The sequence below is a fragment of the Castor canadensis genome, chromosome 13 (assembly GCF_047511655.1).
Source record: "Castor canadensis chromosome 13, mCasCan1.hap1v2, whole genome shotgun sequence".
Classification (NCBI taxonomy): Eukaryota; Metazoa; Chordata; class Mammalia; order Rodentia; family Castoridae; genus Castor; species Castor canadensis.
The window spans coordinates 7,491,373-7,509,497 of record NC_133398.1 but is presented as its reverse complement, the minus strand read 5'-3'; the positions used below and the strand labels follow the sequence as shown (position 1 = coordinate 7,509,497).

At 50.4% G+C, this 18,125-nt stretch overlaps 2 protein-coding genes across 15 annotated transcripts in view; one reads left to right on the top strand and one right to left on the bottom strand.

Moving 5' to 3' along the window:
• The window catches only part of Sptan1 (spectrin alpha, non-erythrocytic 1), a 63,636-nt gene extending 63,146 nt beyond the window's left edge, over positions 1-490 (top strand). For all 14 annotated transcript variants that reach the window (XM_074053081.1, XM_074053082.1, XM_074053079.1 and 11 more), the window contains one exon: positions 12-490. In XM_074053081.1, the coding sequence (XP_073909182.1) occupies positions 12-137 (126 nt within the window). In that variant the 3' untranslated portion in view covers positions 138-490. The remainder of the gene's footprint in view (positions 1-11) is intronic.
• On the bottom strand, positions 485-11,125 carry Dync2i2 (dynein 2 intermediate chain 2). The gene is made up of 9 exons (XM_020153190.2): positions 10,940-11,125; positions 5,368-5,616; positions 3,767-3,876; positions 2,940-3,097; positions 2,423-2,532; positions 1,873-2,040; positions 1,480-1,712; positions 1,024-1,181; positions 485-839 (listed from the first exon to the last, which is right to left on the bottom strand). The coding sequence occupies exons 1-9, from the start codon at positions 11,012-11,014 to the stop codon at positions 601-603; spliced, it is 1,500 nt and encodes a 499-aa protein (XP_020008779.2). The 5' UTR covers positions 11,015-11,125; the 3' UTR covers positions 485-600.
• Between the last annotated feature and the right edge of the window lie 7,000 nt (positions 11,126-18,125).

The following is an 18,125-nucleotide window of genomic DNA, read 5'->3' as shown; positions in this document are numbered from 1 at the left end:
CTCTCCCCCAGAACCTGACCCGGGAACAAGCCGACTACTGCGTCTCCCACATGAAGCCCTACGTGGATGGCAAGGGCCGCGAACTCCCTACTGCCTTCGACTATGTCGAATTTACCCGCTCGCTCTTTGTGAATTGATCCTCAGCTCTTAGGCTAGCCTGTCCCACACCGCTTGCCCTGCTGTCGCCTTGCTGCATGTCAACTCCTCTGTGCTCTCCAGGAGAATATTCCAGACAGTGTTACTTTCCAGTGTAACCGTAGCCTGCTTAGCTTGGGTAAGACTTAGTAGAAAATGGTGCTTCAATAAACCGCTTCTGGTCCAGTCACAATCGCCATGTTGCTTTGGGGACCCAGCTCTGTGTCTTCAGCCAGCTACCCTCATTCCAACAGAAAAAAATCTAAGCAGCTCATTTCCCTTCTTCTCCCTCCCTGCCCCCAATTTTCTGTTTTCACGTAAAAGACAAATAAAGGACTCGACACTCCCCTTAAAAGCTTTGCTCTTCATTATCTCACACCAGAAACACCCAGCTCTGCACAGAGCCTCCCTCACTCCACTGCCTCCCTGCTGGGAACACACTACCCCTAAGGTTCCCTGGCGTCCTCAGGTGGCCACCTCTGACGCCAGCTGGTCCAAGTCCTCGGTTTCCCGCAGCCCTTGTTCTGTGAAGGCTGTACTCAGCTGCCACACCTTCACTGTGCCCTTGGCATCACCAGCAGCCAAAAGCTGGGTCTGCTGGCTGTTAAATTCAAGACAGTAGACAGGGCTTCCATCCTGGGTTTGCGCGATGCACAATGTGGGTTTCTGGGAGCTTTTCTGGAGATCAAACAGCTGCACATCACCTGCAGAGGAGACAGGTTCAGAAACTAGAATCAAGCTCGAAGCAAGCCTACTGCCAGCATTCAGTTGTTCCTGCCTGTCCCGGAGCAATGTGCACGAGAGAACATCCTCATCCCAACCCAGAACCCACGCTCCAGCTGGGCCTCTAACACCACCCAGAGATTCAGCCGGCTGGCCTTGTCCTACCTTCTCCAGAAGCCGCTGCGAAAACCAGAGGGCGCACAGGGGACCAGCGCACAGCAAAGAGGTACTTGTGGGAGAGCTGCAGTGAGGCCAGGGGCTGGGCCTGCAGCATGGAGTGTAGGTGGACATGGCCGTCCGTCCCTGCACTCAGGAACAGATTCCTAGATAGGATACAGGGCAGAGAGCAAGGCGAGAGAAGCGGCACTGGGTGTATGGATGGGGCTGGCACCTGCCACCAGACTCCATCTTGGCTGTCAGTTCATGAGGAACCCCTTTGGCTGCCAAACCTGGAGTGGGTTCTCAGAAGAGGGGCTGACCCTGGGACCAACTACGAAAGAGCTAAACATGCAGATGCTCAAAGTGATTCTGTGGAAGACCTGGCAGGCTGGAAATCAGAGAAACAGGGACCCGGTCCTCCCTGTGCCTGAGGGAGAAGCTCCAGGCCCAGGCTGTCCCTACCTGTGGAAGGGGGAACAGCTCACAGAGTAGACAGGACCTCCATGGGGAGAGAAGGTGAACTGAGCTGGGGCCCGCAGGGGCACGGAGCTGGGCATCCGAGTGAGGGCCGCCTCCTCTGCTGCCAGGGAACACTTGAGCGGGAAGCCACCTTCAGTGCCCAGGACAAAAATGCTGGGGTCGAAGCTGGAGAAAGCTACTGCTGTGGCACCCACCTCAGTCTCACCCCGAGATGGCTGTGGAGAAGAAGCGCATCCACCAGGTCAGAACCAGGGACCTTGGATCGTCCTATCCAACAGTCAGTAGACCAGAGGAGAGGGCCCTGGAAGGTCACTGGCCATGCAGGAAGTCCCACAGGCCTGGGCTGCCCCTGGGGTTGTGGCTCTGCCTACGTACCTTCTTCAGCTTGGTGCTCCGTGGCAGCTGCTGCACCACCAGGGCAAAGCCTTTCGTGAGCCGCAGCTGGCCTGCCCCAATCCCCTGCCAGAGCAGCACCTTCCCGTCGGTAGACACACTCAGCACCTGGAAGCGGTGACTGTGCCGAGCCTCTGGAAGCCAAACCACCTGACACAACAGGTGGGGCAAGATGGAGAAACGGAGAGCCGACCCCAGTATCAGGCTCACTCCTGCTACCGCTCTTTCCACACAAAAACGGGGAGAATTCTGTGGGAGGCCCAGGAGCCAGCCTCACCAACCCAGGGCTGCCAGGGGGAGCTCCAAAGTCCCTCCCCAGCCCAGAATCCCACCACCCAAAAGGGCAGGTCAGCTGTGTGCCCGGCACTCGTACTGTGCCTGTGCAAGAGGTTGTAGAAAGCAACTGCTGGGGAGAGCAGAGCTGGTTCAGGCCACACCTACTGTGGGAGCTCTAGGAATTCCCAAGGCAGCTCTCCAACGGCCACCTCCCTAGTGACCTTCCCCACCCCTCCAGCAGCCTCCGCATCCTGACCTGGTACACAGGGTCTGTGTGGGTGTCATCAGTTAGACCTGTGCGCCAAAGCAGTGGGTCCTCAGGACGGCTCACGTCCCACACCAGCACTTCCCCACTGTACAACCCTCCTGCAGGGGCCGAGACCTGGCTATCAGCTCAGCTACAACCAGCAGCCCAGCCAGGCACCTGGCCTGGCCCCCCCATGGAACAGGACAAGGACTTCTTCACTGAACATCCTTAGAGGGAAATCCTGTTGTGGGCCTCAAAGCCAGTCCCTCCTTGCTACGCCCCAGGTGATGCTGGGGCATCACCTCTCCTCACCCTTGCACAGGCCTCCAGATGTCCCTTTCCCCAAGGTGTATGTCCCACCCCAAGCCCCTCAGGTTTTTCCCTAGCCCCAGGCTGCACCCAGACCAGGTGGCCTCACTGTCTCCGAGCAGGCGACCACCAGCCCCCAGGGGCTGACAGGCCAAAGCAAAGCCTTGGTGCAGGGTGGGAAGCAGAGCCCGGGAGGCAGGAAGACCTGGGCTCTCACCTGCGATGTGGGAGGGCTGCGTGGGGTGGAAGGCCAAGCACATGACAGCGCTGGGTACCTCCATCACCGCCAAGGGCTGCCAGGGATTCAGGTTTCGCCGGTCCAGATTCCAGGCACACACATAGGACTTGAGTGTACTCCAGTCCCCATCGTCCAGTCTGCATGAGAACATGGCTGACCAGCCCCTGGGACTCCCATCTCTTCCTTCACCTCCTCCAACTAACCCCTGCCCTTTCAAGATTCACACCCAGACACTATACTCTGGATATCCAAGTGGCACAAGCTCTTCCATGGTACCAAGACAGCATGACATCCTCTAGGAAAGGGTCCCCAGCCCCCAAGGATAGGCCCATGCAATGGATGAGGAATGTGGTTCATTAAGAAACAGCTGGTAAAGGTGGTGAGACACGCAGGGCGCCAGTGGCCCACAACTATAATCCTAGCTACTCAGGAGGAAGAGATCAGGAGGATAACAATTCAAAGCCATTCTGGGCAAATAGTTTTCGAGACCCTATCTCAAAAAACCCTTCACAAAAAAGGGCTGGTGCAGTGGCTCAAGGTGCAGGCCCTGAGTTCAAACCCCAGTACACCAAAAGAAACAAAGACCCAGGACTCACTGCCCAGGGAGCAGATGGCCAGAGGTATGGGCTCTCAGCCTCTCTCCCCTGCCCTCTTCCTGCCAACCCTGTCTAGGCAGCCTGGACAAGGCAGACACCTACAATGGCCACACTCTTGGGGCTGACCCTCCACAACACAGCTGGGGAGACAGAGGCCCAGATGAATCCTGGGGTCTCCCACTGCCCTCCACCACCTCTGATGCCACTCACCGCCCATAGGCACAGGCCAACACGGAGCCTGCGGCATTCCAGGAGATGCTGGTCACGTGCAGACCCTGCCCTTGAGCTGGGGGGTAGCCCAGGGTGTGCAGACACGACACCTGCAGAGAGAGACCATCCCCAAGCCTGAGCTCCAAAACCCCCAGCAAGTAGCCTCATGGCCACACCTGACCTAGGCAGCCCAAGCCCTAAAAGCTGTCCAGTTCCACTGCCCAGTCCTGGAGGGAAATGCAGAGCCTTCATCCTAACATTTGCCCTAACAGGACATTTTGCTTCCAGAACCCAAAAAAGTGAAGTCAGAAACAGGGCCCATACCAGCTCAAGACCAGAATGGTGGAACACTCACTGGGGGTCCACACGCTGGGTCCACAGCCAGAAAGTGGCCTGGCTGTTCTCAAGCTCACTAAACTGCACTCCTAGAAGCACTGCCAAGGTCAAGTCTGACATGCTGGGTCAGTGAAGGAGACAGTCACAAGGGATGCCCTTAGGAGGGTGGGGGCAGGGCTCCGGTGGTAGAGCACCTGCCTCGCAAGCACAAGGCCCTGAGTTTGAGCCCTAGAACTGCCAATAAATAAATAAATAATTTTTTTAAAAAACACAAAATCACCTTTTTCAGTCAGGCACCAGTGGCTCACACCTGAAATCCTAGCTATTCTGGAGGCAAAAATCAAGAGGATAATGGTTCAAAGCCAGCCAGGGCAAACAGTTCTAACAGACCCTATCTCAAAAATACTCAACACAAAACAGGGCTGGTGAGTGGCTCAAGCAGTAAGAGCCCCTGCCTAGCAAGTGTGAGGCACTGAGTTCAAATCCCAGTGCTGGTAAGGATGGAGTTGGATGGCAGAGCACAAGGCTCTTCCGGGAATGAGATGGATGGTGCATGAGGAAGCCTCGGGTGTGTAACAGGCAGTGCCTTCATCTGGGCTCTGCTTCCACAGACACTGTCACTTTGGGGAAAATCACCAGCCTCCACTCTCATCTGGGCGCTTCTTTGTCATACTCGAGTGTCTACATTAAAAAGCAATCTACGTGTATTGCACCCTACCATAACATCATCACTGTTACAGTGATCAGCACAACTTAAAATCTAAAGACGACACCACAAAAGGGCCTAAGGGAATTGGAGCACAGGTACAATAGTGAAACCAAAGAGCCCAGGCTTAAAGTCCCAGCTCGGCCAGTCCATAGCTGTGTGACCTTGGGCCAGTCACTCAGCCTCTCTGAATCTCATCTGTAAAATGAAGGTCACACAGTCCTAGCTCACACAGCCATCCTGAGGAGGACAGATGCAACAGTAGATCCCTCAGAACAGCGCCAGCCTGGGGAGTGGGCATGGGAGGCCCCGCTCCACTTCATCCTGGGAAAGGCGCCTGCACCGTGACGTCCACCTCCCTGGCTGGAAGATGGACAATCTGACAGCATCTGCTCCTGGGACAGGAGGGAGTGATCTAATCCCACAAGCCCCAGCCTAGGACTAGGCAGAAAGTAAGAGCCTGGTGCTTGACAGCTAGTACTGGGTCTACTGCCACCTAAAGTGGACCACAGTGACTGCACAGAGGGGCACCATCCCAGGACCAGCAGCCTGGCCTTACCGTCTCCTGCGGCTCAGTCCAGTTCACCTCGAAGCCATCAAAGGCGTGGCTCTGCCAGTTCTTGTTTAGCTCCCGGATGACCGTGGCCTCCACCCTCCGGAGGAAGGCTGCAAGCCGGGGGCTGTCGTGCCGGGACACAGGCAGTGTAGCCACAGGCACAGGAGCCTCTGTCTGCACCTGGGCATCAGCACACTTCCGGGCCTGCACAGACGCTTCAGCAGTGGCAATGCTGGCTGTCTGGCAACTTTTCTGGAAGGGAGATCAAAACCAGCATCACCACCATTCTATTTTCCCACACCGCTTGCCCAGTGCCCTCGCCCCCCTCTCCTGAACAACTCACCTCCCTGATGCTGGGTATCTCTAATTAATGAGTCTCTGGTCACTTGGTGTGCAAGTGTGTCCCCCCTTCTCTCTCTTTTATTTTCTTGGTGGGACTGGGCTTTGAACTCAGGGCTGCCCTGGAACTTCAATCCTTCCAATCTCAGCCTCCCAAGTAGCTAGAATTACAGGCATGGGTCATCAGCGCCCGGCACCCCTTCTCTCGTAACTAGGAGAAACCCACACTTAGTTGGGGTTGGAGATGATCCCTTCAGCCTTGTTGGGTTCGCAGAGAACACATGACGTCCACTGGGAACTCTAACTCTCCCCACCCACAGCGACTGGCTCAGGGGTGGTCACGTGGCACAAACACGCCGGGAAGAGCCTGCCCAGGGACATGTGGTGAAGGGACATAGGATCGCTGCAGGGAAGAACTGCAGTCTCTCAGGACTAACAGGGTCCGTCAGGTCAAGCGCACAGAAGCGCTGCAGGCCTGGCCACCTGCAGATCGCCACAACCTGGCACTGCTCCTGCCCTCCATGGGCTGGCAGCCCTCCCTGCTGGGTACCTTCCTCATCCCCATGGACCGAGGGAAGACCACACATCCATCATGAGCCAGCGGGTGAAGGCAGAATGCTGCTCACTTGACCCTGCCCTCCACCCTACCACCTGTCCGCAGTTGCTTGTCCCTGCTCAGCTGGACACGGGTACGAACACCAGATCATAGGAGGAGACACTAGCCACTTTCCTTACACCCAAATGAGGGCTCTGTATGTGAGAGCACATGCTCGGATCCAGGACCCACCAGAGGTGCTGTGCACAGGGCCACTCACGAGATTGTGGTGCAGGCCCTCCATCTCAGGCTTAGGGACAGTTCCCAAAGCCAGAAGGCTGGAGGGGCTGGCCCCATGCAGGCAGTTGCCTGTAGAAAGTGGGCACTTGGCAAAAGCACCCCTTTCTCTCCTTTGCACCTCTCAGCTGGTAAACTGGGCACTCCTCCAGCTTGAGAAATATCTGACCTATCTCTGCATCCAGAACTTAGCATGGGGTTTGACACATAGATGAATGCGCACACACACACACACACACACACACACACACACACACACACACACACTAAGCACCACTTGCCAGGCACTGTCCAGGTACTTAGCACACAGCAGGAAACAAAATGCTTAAGAAGAGCCAGATGCTGGTGGCTCACTCCTGTAATCCCAGCTACTCAGGAGGCAGAAATCAGGAGGATCGTGGTTCAAAGCCAGCTGAGGGCAAATAGTTTGCAAGACTCTATCTTGGAAAAACCCAACACAAAAAAGGGCTGGTGGAGTGGCTCAAGTGGTAGAGCACCTGCCTAGCAAGCAAGCCCTGAATTCAAACCCCAGTACCACCCAAAAAAAAAAAAAAAGGAAAAAAAAAACCTGCCTAGCACACTTCAGAAGTTGAGAACCACAGATTTAACTCTCCTTGAAGTCCACACCCCAGCTTAAAAGCACACACGCTCCAGCAGGGGGTGCTATGCACTGCAGAACTATGAGGGCCAAAGATGCATGGAGAATGGAGACGGAGAAGAGCACTGGGGCCCTCAGGTGGGCAGCCAGCACTCCTTAAAAGCAGCAGAGGCCAGCCCAGTCCATCCGGAGATGGAAAGACACACTTGTCAGTCAGCATTGTCTGAGACCATCTGGGCATTGGAAAAATACACAGTACCCTCTGCTCAGCCTCTATCCTGAGAGAAGTGCCCACTGTCAGGGATGTGCCCCTGACCTGGACAGTGGTGATGGTTGCACCTGTGAAGGAGCTCCACATCACTGAAATGCACACTTCGAAATGCTTATAATTGGCCACAGGACCAAGGTTTGAGGCCAGCCTGCACAAATATTTCACAAGACCCTATCTTGAAAATACCCGACACAAAACAGGACTGGCAGAATGGCTCAAGTGGTAGAGTGCCTGCCTAGCAAGCCTGAGGCCTTGAGTTCAAACCCCAGTACCCAGACACACATAAAAAAATACCAAGCATAAAAAAAAACTGCTGACAGCCAGGCTCATGCCTGTAATCCTAGTTACTCAGGAGACAGAGATCAGGAGGATCTTGGTTCAAAGCCAACCTGAGCAAATAGTTTGTGAGACCCCCATCTCAAAAAAAAAAAAAAAAAAATCACAAAAAAAGGGCTGGTGGAGCAGCAGCTCAAGTGCTAGAGCACCTAACTAGCAAGCTTGAGGCCCTGAGTTCAAACTCCTGTACCACCAAAAAAAAAAAAAAAATTCACCTGCTCTATTGCTCTTTCTTGACTCCCTCTTCTCTATCCAATTCTTAACAAATTTCATTATTCTATTTTCCTACATGATATAAAGAACTTCCATCATAGCCAGGCACCTGTGGTTCATGCTTGTAATCCTAGCTACATGGGAGCTAGATAGAAGGAGGATCACCGTTCTGGGCAAATACTTCGAGAGACCCCATCTCCAACACCAGAGCAATGAACTGGAGGCATGGCTCAAGTTCTACAGTGCCTGCTTTGCCAGTGCAAAGCCCTGACCTCAACTCCCCCAATCCCACCAGAAAAAAAACTAAAGTACGTTGATCAGAATGCTCCCCACCAACTTCCCCCCAAAGAGTCCCCTGTTTTACACTCATATCATTTTTTTGTTTTGTTTTGTCTAGATTCTGCCACTTTTAGTTTTTTGCAACAGTATCTTGCTATATAGCCCAGGATGGCTTCAAACACATGGTTCTCATCCTTGAGCCTGCAAATGCTGGGATTACCCATGTGCACCGCCATGCATGCATGGCCACCACAATTATTTAGTTGTTCTTTTTATTTACTTATTTATTTTTCTTGACCACAATTTTTTAGAACAGAACAAAAGGCACCTTGCATCAGGCAAAGCAGGCACTCAACCACTTGAGCCAGCCTCCAGTCCATTTTGCTATGATTATTTTGGAGATGGGGGCGTCTATCAAACTGTTTGCTCAGACTGTCCTTGAATTTCAAGACCCTGATCTCTCCCTTCCTGAGTAACAAGGATTACAGGCGTGAGCTACCAGTGCCCAGCTGCATCTTGCTTTAGGGAGCATGCTGAATTCAACAAGTGTTATTGAGAGGGGAAATAAATGGCAGAAATGGCTCTGAGAATGTAAAGGAAACAAATGGCAGAAGTAACTTGGTGTTAGATAAAGGAGACAGAAGGCATTCTTAAAAGCCAACATCTAAGAAGACAGGAGGAGCAGGCCTCTCACCAAGATAATAAAATACAGCGGTCTTTCTCCTAGAGAAGGGAGACAAGGAAGCATCTTTAAAAACAAACATTCTAGCCAGGTGTGGTGGCCTCACGCCTGTAATCCAAGCTACTCAGCAGGCAGAGATCAGGACAATCACAGTTGAAAGCCAGCCTGGGCAAATAGTTCTGAGAGACCCTATCTTGAAAAAACCCATCACAGAAAAGGACTGGTGGAATGGCTCAACGTGTAGGCCCTGAATTCAAACTCTAGCATAGCAAAAAAAAAATTAAAAGAAGTAGAGCATCCAGTGGGTAGAAGATCTCCAACTCACACACCTGGGCTGGTGCCAATTCTCAGAAACCCCTCCCCCTGAAAGGATCTCAATCCCACAAGAACCCACTCTGCAGAAGAGAAGTCACATAACTGCCCAGAGCCAAGCCCCTAGTAAGTCACCACCCTCAAACATATTCTCAACCCAGGTCCAGGACCCTGTCCTCTCCGAATAGATTAGCATGGGGTGAGAAAAGTCAGATTATTCCTTTCTTTTTTAAATCCATTCCTGAAGCAGAAGTGTATTACAATGTTGCAATGTCCACCTTTTCCAGGGGAACTTACCAAATAAAGAAACTATGTAAAACTCCAGTTACAACATTCATCAAAGAGTTCCTTGATAACAGAGAAAAACGGAAACATCTGAACAGTTCATCAAAAGGAACTAGCTGGTTAAATAAAATCAAATTGGATGTTGGGCACTGGTAGTTAACATCTGTAATCTTAACTACTTGGGAGGCTGAGATCAGGAAGATCATGGTTCAAGGCCAGCCTGAGCAAACAGTTCTTTTTAAATTTTTTTTTTCTTTTTTTTGTGGTACTGGGGTTCGGACTCAGGGCCACTTCACCAGCCCTGTTTTGTTGTGGGTTTTTTTGAGGTAGGGTCTCGAAAACTATTTGCTCAGGCTGGCTTTGAACCCTGATCCTCCTGATCTTTGCCTCCTCAGTAGCTAGGATTACAGGCGCGAGCCACTGGCTGCCGTCCAGCCTTTGCTTTTGACTGGAACCCTTATAGCCATGCAGCAGACAAGTGGGAAATGCTGGCATGCAGGCAGATCAGATCTGGGCTTGAGACCTGCAGACTGGTAGGCCCAGGCAGACCTCAAGAGCAAGATTTCATGAAAGCAGCATTGGCAGTGGTGCGGACTTAGGCTACTTGTGGATTCAACAACCTGAGTTTTTCCTTGTCCGGGAAACACACAGTCCCATGCAAAGTTAGTTATTTTCACGCAGATGCAATGCCTACACTTTACTTAGAGGTTGTGCAAGGCCAGTCTTGATTTGCCTCTCTCATCACTAGTCTTCTCCAGTTCCATCAAGCCTCCTCAAACAGACCTGCCACAACCCCCAAAGAGGCTTTGCACTTGCACTTGTTTGGCCTGGACTGTTTTACCCAGGGTACACACTCGGCTGACTCACTCCTCCAAGTCTTTGCTCAATGAGATCCACCTTGCAACCCACCCACTCAGCCTCTGCCTTCCATTGTCCGTGGCACTGTTTATCTGCTAGCACGCTGTGTAATTCACTTTTGACAGATTGTTTATTACCTATCCCCTGCAACCCCAGCTAAGCCCCAGGAGGGGAGCATGTCCATCTCCTTCCCTGATGAATCCCCAGCCCCCAGGGGCTCAAATCTGCACCCAAACCCTCGTCTCATGTACCTAGCTTTTCATTAAGAGGCTAGAACACCGGGTTGCCGAAGCCTTAAGGTGCAGTTTGGACGTTTTTCTAAAAACACCAAAGCTAGTTTGAAATGCCTAAAAACTTCGCAAAATCCTTCAAAACGTGGGGTCCTTGGAACTTTCTGTCTTCAAAGACGGGAAAGTCCAGGCCGAGAGCATCCCCCGTCCCCCTCCCCCGGGCTAGTTTTTATCGATTAAAGTACAAAAACAAAACGATGGACGTCTAGCCTGGCCAGGCGGTCGCGCTGCGCCCCCACCTTCCCGCCCGGGACTGCCGTTGCGGGGCCCGCGCCCTCACCGTCTCCCCGCGGATGCCCTGGATGCCCCTCCACTGCGAGGGCACGGACGCCACGCCCAGGGTCTCGTCCTGCATCGGCCCGGGCCGCCCAGTCCCCTCCGCACTCGCAGCCCCGCCAGCAGCCAGCGTAGCAGCACCGGTGCTTCCCGCCCCACAGAGCCGCCGGGGCTGCACGCGCGTTGCCTTGGTGACGGCCCCGCCCTCTCGCGCCGGCGCACTGAGACGCGACCTCGGCTCCCCGCGCCTCAGTGAGCGGAAGAAGGGAAGTTGAAGATGGCGGCGCCATTTTTGAATTGGTCACAGAGCTTTCCCCAAGCCACAGAAGACAAAAAAATGAATGATTCTACCCGTCTACACGACATGCGTGACTGATTTTGAGTACAGTTTTCCCAGGTGGGATATGCTTGGGGCAGGCGGAGCTCCTCCTGGGCAAAGAGAAGTGAAGAAGTGAAGCACGGGTTCCAGGTTCAAAGATGGCGCTGAGCGGCCCGGCAGAGGCGAGGCGGGAAACTGCTGAAGGCACTGCGTTGTGGGGAGCAGAGTTCGGAGGCCTAAGGGGCTCAAGGCGGGCGGAGTGTCCAGGCGCACCCACCGGAGAGAGGAAATGCGCTCTGAATCCAAGAACTCGTCTCCTGATCCCAGTTTTTGCCTGAATGAAATGATCATAAAAAATATTCATACGTAGATCCCAAGTGGGGTTGTAATATTAGGAGGCCCAAAGATTCCCAGAGTCTTTTGCCCTACATGGAAGCATCCAGGCGAGACCCAAGGACGTAGTAATGCTAATGGCAGTGGTGCAGTCTGTGATCAGAAGACCTCCAAATTCTTTGTATACCACGGGGAAGAAGCCATGGCAGGACATGTGGGGACTGCACCACCGCTGCTAACCGTAAGGGAGGCAATATTAAAGGGTAGGGAGAAAGTTATAAACGGCCATGGTGGGCCAGGTATGAGGCAGAAGCAGAAAGAAAAAAAAACACTCTTCAGGTTTCTAGGTGTTTTGCTTGTTTGTTTTGGTGGCACTGGGGTTTGAACTCAGGGCCTCATACTTGCTAGGCAGACACTCGACCACTGGAGCCACTCCACCAGCACTTTTTGTGTGATGGTTTTTTGTGAGATAGGGTCTCTCAGAACTATTTGCCTGGGCTGGCTTTGAACTGTGATCCTCCCGATCTCTGCCTCCTGAGTAGCTAGGATCACAGGCGTGAGCCACTTGTGCCAGGCTTCCAGGTACTCTTAAAGCCTTCTCTTGATCACCAATAATTGATGATTGATGTGTAGGGAAGGGCATGGATGGTTCCTTGATTACAGTAGTGGTGATTTGAGTTGTCCCTGGGCTAGGGCATGAGTAATGTGAACGTATTTGCAGTTGAAAATGTTACCTGCCCTGTCGAGGGTCCTTGTCTTCACAGGCCAGGGAACTGGCTCGTGAGGCAGCTGAATGATGGGCCCAAGCCGGTATATAGAGTAGGATTTATTAGAGAAAGGAAAGGCCACAGCTAGAGAAGCGCAGCGGAGCCTGGAAGCCGGTGGCTCACTGCTCAGGTGGAGGCTGGGGTTTTTATGGACGTTTTAACCCTGGGTTAGGTAGGTTTTTCTCATTGGCCATGGATTCGCAGGCTTTCTCAGGTGAACTGGTTTGGTTTGCACCTTTATTGGCAGAGGGGAAGCAATCTTGAGAGCATTTTGCTCATCAACCCTGTGGCAGATCTGTCAGACTCTGTGTCTCTCCTTTAGGCTGCAGAAATGCAGGCCTCCATCTCCTCAGGATGCAGGGATGATATGACTCTCCATGGGGCATGGGATACTCACTCATCGGCCTTAGGTCTCCAGCCCCAACAAAAAGAAGGTTCAGAGAAAGAGAAGAATGCTCAATCTGGCCAGGCACAGGTGGCCCATGCCTGTGTTATGTGTCACCTTAGGTCTCTAGTCCCGACAACTCAGAAGGCACAGATCTGGAGGATTTCATTTCCAAGCCAGCCTGCGCAAATAGTTCCTGAGACCCTATCTTGAAAAAACCTTTCACAAAAAATAGGGCTGGTGGAGTGGCTCAAGGTGTAGGCCCTGAGTTCAAACCCCAGTAACCGCAAAAAAAAAAAAATCATGAGTGCCTACTCTGTGTCAAAGAGCCCAGAACACTATGTACATGTATGTGATTAAGTCCTTACCCTGAAGAAGCAACTATTTGTTTCTTTGTTTTTGTGAGGCTGGGGATTGGACTTCAAGCCTCCTTCATCCTAAACAGGCCTTCCTTCCTTGAGCTACACCCCTCCTCCAGCCCAGTTTTATTCATAACTGTCTCTTGGGGGTGCTGTTGGTTAGAGATGTAACTGTGGGACTGGAAGCTAGGAGGTAAGGATTGGTCAGGAAGATTAGGGTGGGGACTCTCCATGGAAGGCTGAGAAGCCTTGAGACTGCTGCAAGCCTGGGAGTTGAGATAAACAGGTGTGAGGAGTGGGGAATCTTGAAATCGCTCGTTCAGGCCTTGAAACTGCTAAAGGCATGTGAACAGCACATGAATTAGGTCCTGATAGGCTGCCCAGCCAGACCTCAGGATCATTGGCAAGGGGTGGTATACCCAGTGCCCCTATACTATGTGCATGAGCTGGCACAGATGTACTTCCCCTGAATGGACCAATAGCACAGAGACACAACTATTCCCTTTAACCAGAAAATAAAACCCTTATAAAAACTGGACAGAGTCTTGAAGTCTTAGCCTTTTGGAGACACTTCCATGTATATGGGAGCTTTTCTGTTCTTCTCTCTGCTTAAATAAAACTTTGTTGTCTTGCTCGCCCTGTTGTCTGTGACTTTCACTGTTGATTGCCTGAGACAAAGTTCCTGGCAACTACTGCAGGACACCTGAGACCAGACCACCATCACAACTGTCTCAAGTCATACAGTAAGAGTCCACAGGTGGCCGGCCTGATCCCAAAGCCAGGCATATTCTGAGCCTCTACACAGGTGTCTCCTAGCTGAGTCTCCTGGCCTTCTATCTCAGACATGAAAAACTACCCAGTTGTGGTTCCCATGCACCACCCGGTGACACGATCCTCCTAACTAGGACTCTGTGCCAGCCAAGGCCACAAGGGCTGATTAGATTAGCAGCACTGGAAAAATGAAATGCAATAGTTATCTTCCTAGAAAGTAGAGCAAGGGGGGAGAGGGTGGGGGAGGGGGACAGGGGACAGAAATGACCCAAACAATGTATGCACATGTGAATAAATGAATTTAAAAAAGAAAAAGAAAAGAAAGTAGAGCAAGGCCTGGCACTGATGGCTCGTGTATATTCCTAGCTACTTGGGAGGCTGACATCTGGAAGATTGTGGCTGGAGACCAGTTCAGACAAATAGTTCTCAAGACCCCCATCTCCAACAAAACCCAAAGCCATGCCAGTTTGCAAGTGTGAAGCCCTGAATTCAAACTCCAAGTCTACGAAGAAAAAAAATGATTATAAAGGAGATGGAAAATTCCTATTGCCTAGTGACAGCTCAATGCCTTTTTTTTTTTTTTTGCTTTCTTTTATAATGGTCTTTTGCTTTACAGCAAGGTTGGGCCTTGATCTCAAGAGATCTTCTTGCCACCAGTGCCAGTGATTCATGCCTGTAATCCTAGCTACTCAGGAGACAGAGACCAGGAGAATCGAAGAATCGAAGTTTTTTTTGTTTTGTTTTGTTTTGCTTTGTTTTGTCTTTTTTAGTGCTGGGATCTAACCCAGGGCCTCATGCATGCTAGGCAAGTGCTGTATCACCGAGCTACATCCCAGCCCGAGAATCGAAGTTTGAAGCCAGCCAGGGCAAATAGTTCAAGAGACCCTATCTTGAAGAACCCTATCACAAAAAAGGGCTGGTGAAGTAACTCAAGGTGTAGGCCTGAGTTCAAACCCCAGTACCAAAAGAAAAAAAAAATAGCTGAGAAATAGGCTCCTTGAGGAAAGTAAAACAGTGACTGTCTCACCAAGATAGCAAAAGGTCTAAAAAGCTCTGAAGTGTAAAGTGTGGGCCTCGAAGCCAGGACAGGCTAACCAGATCCTCCTGGAATGTCCAGTTCAATAAGGATGGGGGGCCAGGTGATCGAGTTCAGCAAGAAGTCAACTAAAATGACATCCAACATCCAATCACAAACTACTTTCAAAGTAGCATAGGTGGATCTAAGTCAGGCAGAGCCCTGTGTCGGTCCTAGACTTCAGCCATTCCTTGGCTTAGCCTTTTTCACTAAGCCCACCCATCACAGGGTGCTTTACTATTCTTTCAATAAACTTTGTGCTTGCTTTACTCTTTTTTTTTTTTTCAGTACTGGGGTTTGAACTCAGGGCCTACACCTTGAGCCAGTCCATGAAGAGTGTCTCACTCTTTGTGTGTGTGTGTGTGATGGGATTTTTCAAGATAGGATTTCATGAACTATTTGCCTGGGCTGGCTTTGAACTGTGTTCCTCATGATCTCTGGGCTGGGCTGGTGGAGTGGCTCAAGTGACAGAGGAGTGCCTGCCTAGCAAGTATGAGGCCCTGAGTTCAAACACCAGTACTGCAAAGGAAAAAAAAAAAAAAATGAGGCTCAGGCAGAGATTTGTGAGTTCAAGACCAGTCTATGTTTGAAAGCGGGGGAAGAAGGATGGGGGAATGGGAATATGATGGAGGGGTGACCTTGTTCAACATTTCTGTACACATGTATGGAATGATTACAATGAAATCCCCTCCTGTTTTTTTTTTATTTTTTTTTTAAGTACTGGGGTTTGAATTCAAGGCCCAATGCTTTCAAGGTAGGTGCTCTACCACTTGAGCCACTCTACCAGTCCTTTTTGTGTTGGGTATTTTGGAGATAGTGTAAGAGAAGCAATGACAGAGGTGACTCCATTTTGGATGAGGGGGTCACTTTAGAAGCAGATATCTAAATCTAAACAAATATAACAAATATCTAACCAAAATAACAAAATGCAGCTGCAAGATGTGGGTCCCAAGGCCAGGAAGAGCTAACCAGACCTTCCCAGAGTGTTCTGTTCCATAAGGATGGGGACCAGCAGATAACGAGGGTGCCAATCAATCACAAATGTAGATTAAGGTAAAATAGGTGTTCCTAAGTCAGGCAGACCCCTGTGTCGGTACTAGACTTCAGCTTAGGACTTGGCTTATCTTTTTTCACTAAGCCCCCCCTGTCAGGGAGCTTTGCTGCCTTTCAGTAAACTTCAAGCTTGCTTTAATTCTTAACTCCTTGGTCCAGCATCTTCAGTCATCAACTTCACCAGGACACAGACTCCGGATCAACAATCCAGTATCAAAAGAGTCTCATGAATTATTTGCCTGGTCTGGCTTTGAACCACAAACCTCCTAATCTCTGCTTCCCAAGCAGCTGGGCCTCCTTGTATTATTAATGCATGATAAATCAAAAATAAAATCACAAAATTTAAGCTGGGTGCCAATGGCTCACTCCTGTAATTCTAGTGACTTGGAAGAATTTATAGCTGTTCCAGGCCAACCCAGGCAAATAGTTTGGGAGACCTCATCTCCAAAATAAGCAGAGCAAATGAGTTGGAGATATGGTTCAAGCAAAGTGCCTACTTTGCAAGTACAAAGACCTGAGTTCAAACTCCTAGAGTGCTTGCCTAACAAGCATAAGGCCTGAGTTCAAACTCCAGTTCTGCCAAAAAAAAAAAAAAAGATCAAGAGTGCCATTAAAGCTGACTCCAGTTAGGGAAGTTTGGGACTCAGAAAATATGACTTAATATTGCCTTTCAGATGGACCATGCCCTGACCAGGGACGGCTTGGGCCGCCCTAACCTGACTCATGCCCCTCTCCACCCATGGATTATTGGATGGAATCACCTGGTTCTTCCCTTCCATAGATTAGTGGAAATACAGCTTCCACCTGTATTTCTCTTTCCTGACTTTTAATAAACTCCAATTATACCCATGCATTCTGCCATGGACTCTTCCACACAGGACACAAGATTTTGGAAGTCTTCTGATCACAGACTGCACCATTATCACCAGGACTATATAAAAATAAAATACTTGCTGGGTGCTGGTGGGTGGCTCATCCCTGTAATCCTAGCTACTCAGGATGCAGAGATCAGGATCATGGTTAGAACCCAGCCAAGGCAAATAGTTCACGAGAAACCCTATCTCAGAAAAACCTTTCACAAAAAAAGGCTGGCAGAGTGGCTCAAGGTATAGGCCCTGAGTTCAAACCCCAGTGCCACAAAATAAATAGTATATGTAAGTAGGAGGATCTAGGACTGATGCCAGCTGCAACAAAACCACTAGACTCAACGTTTAAAGCAAACAAACAAACCAGGCACTGGTAGCTGGAATCACAGGCAAGAGCCACTACACCCAGCCTGTTTGTTAACATAGGGTCTCAATAACTTTTTTTTTGTCTGGGTTGGCCTTAAACCTCAATTCTCCCATGTCTACCTTCTGCATAGTTGGGATGAAAGTCACAGACCACCATGCTCGTTCCTTGAGAGAATAATTTCTACCAATCAGATATGAAGTCCAGGAAATGAGGCCAGGTTCAGTAAAATATACAGCAGCACTGCAGAGCAACTGGTCAACCTGACAACATAAAGCCCTTCTTATTTCCAAGTTTTTCACTTACAATTGTAGTTCTAGGAATGTAAACTCTAAGCAAGTAACCATGTATGGACATATTCATGCCAAGACTCAGCTGCTAGCATTTATAGCATCGCTTATAATGACCAAACACCAGGAAGATCCTCAATTGTCACTGTCAAGGCTGAGTTAAATAAATCATAGCTCCATTAATCAGAAAATTACACTAACAAAGAACTTTACACTATGGATTCCCATTTTTAAAAATGTACGTGATATGTCAGAGTTGTGGCTTAAGTGGCAGAATGCCTGCCTAGCAAGCACAGGCCCTGAGTTTCAAACCCCAGTACTATCAAAACAATAAACAAATAAATAAAATGCATAACTCAGCGTGGTGTTACTCGCCTGTAATCCCAGTTAACCTGGAGCAGCCAGTAGGAGGATCATGAGTTTGAGGCTGGCTGGGGCCAAAGATAGCAAGACTTTTTCTCAAAAAACAAAATACAGGGCTGGTGGATTGATTCAAGTAGCAGAGCATCTGCTTTACAAGCACGAAGCCCTAAATTCAAACCCCAGTCCCACTAAAAAAATAATAATAATAATGACATTTTGAAGCCGGGCACCGGCGGCTCAGGCCT

Excerpts from the sequence above, each read along its gene's own strand:
- Dync2i2 (XM_020153190.2), bottom strand. The coding sequence starts at position 11,014 with ATGCAGGACGAGACCCTGGGCGTGGCGTCCGTGCCCTCGCAGTGGAGG. Across the intron at positions 3,098-3,766 it reads TTGGCCTGTGCCTATGGGCG|ACTGGACGATGGGGACTGGA; the intron begins GTGAGTGGCATC and ends GTTCTCATGCAG. Across the intron at positions 1,713-1,872 it reads GGAGCACCAAGCTGAAGAAG|CCATCTCGGGGTGAGACTGA; the intron begins GTACGTAGGCAG and ends TCTTCTCCACAG.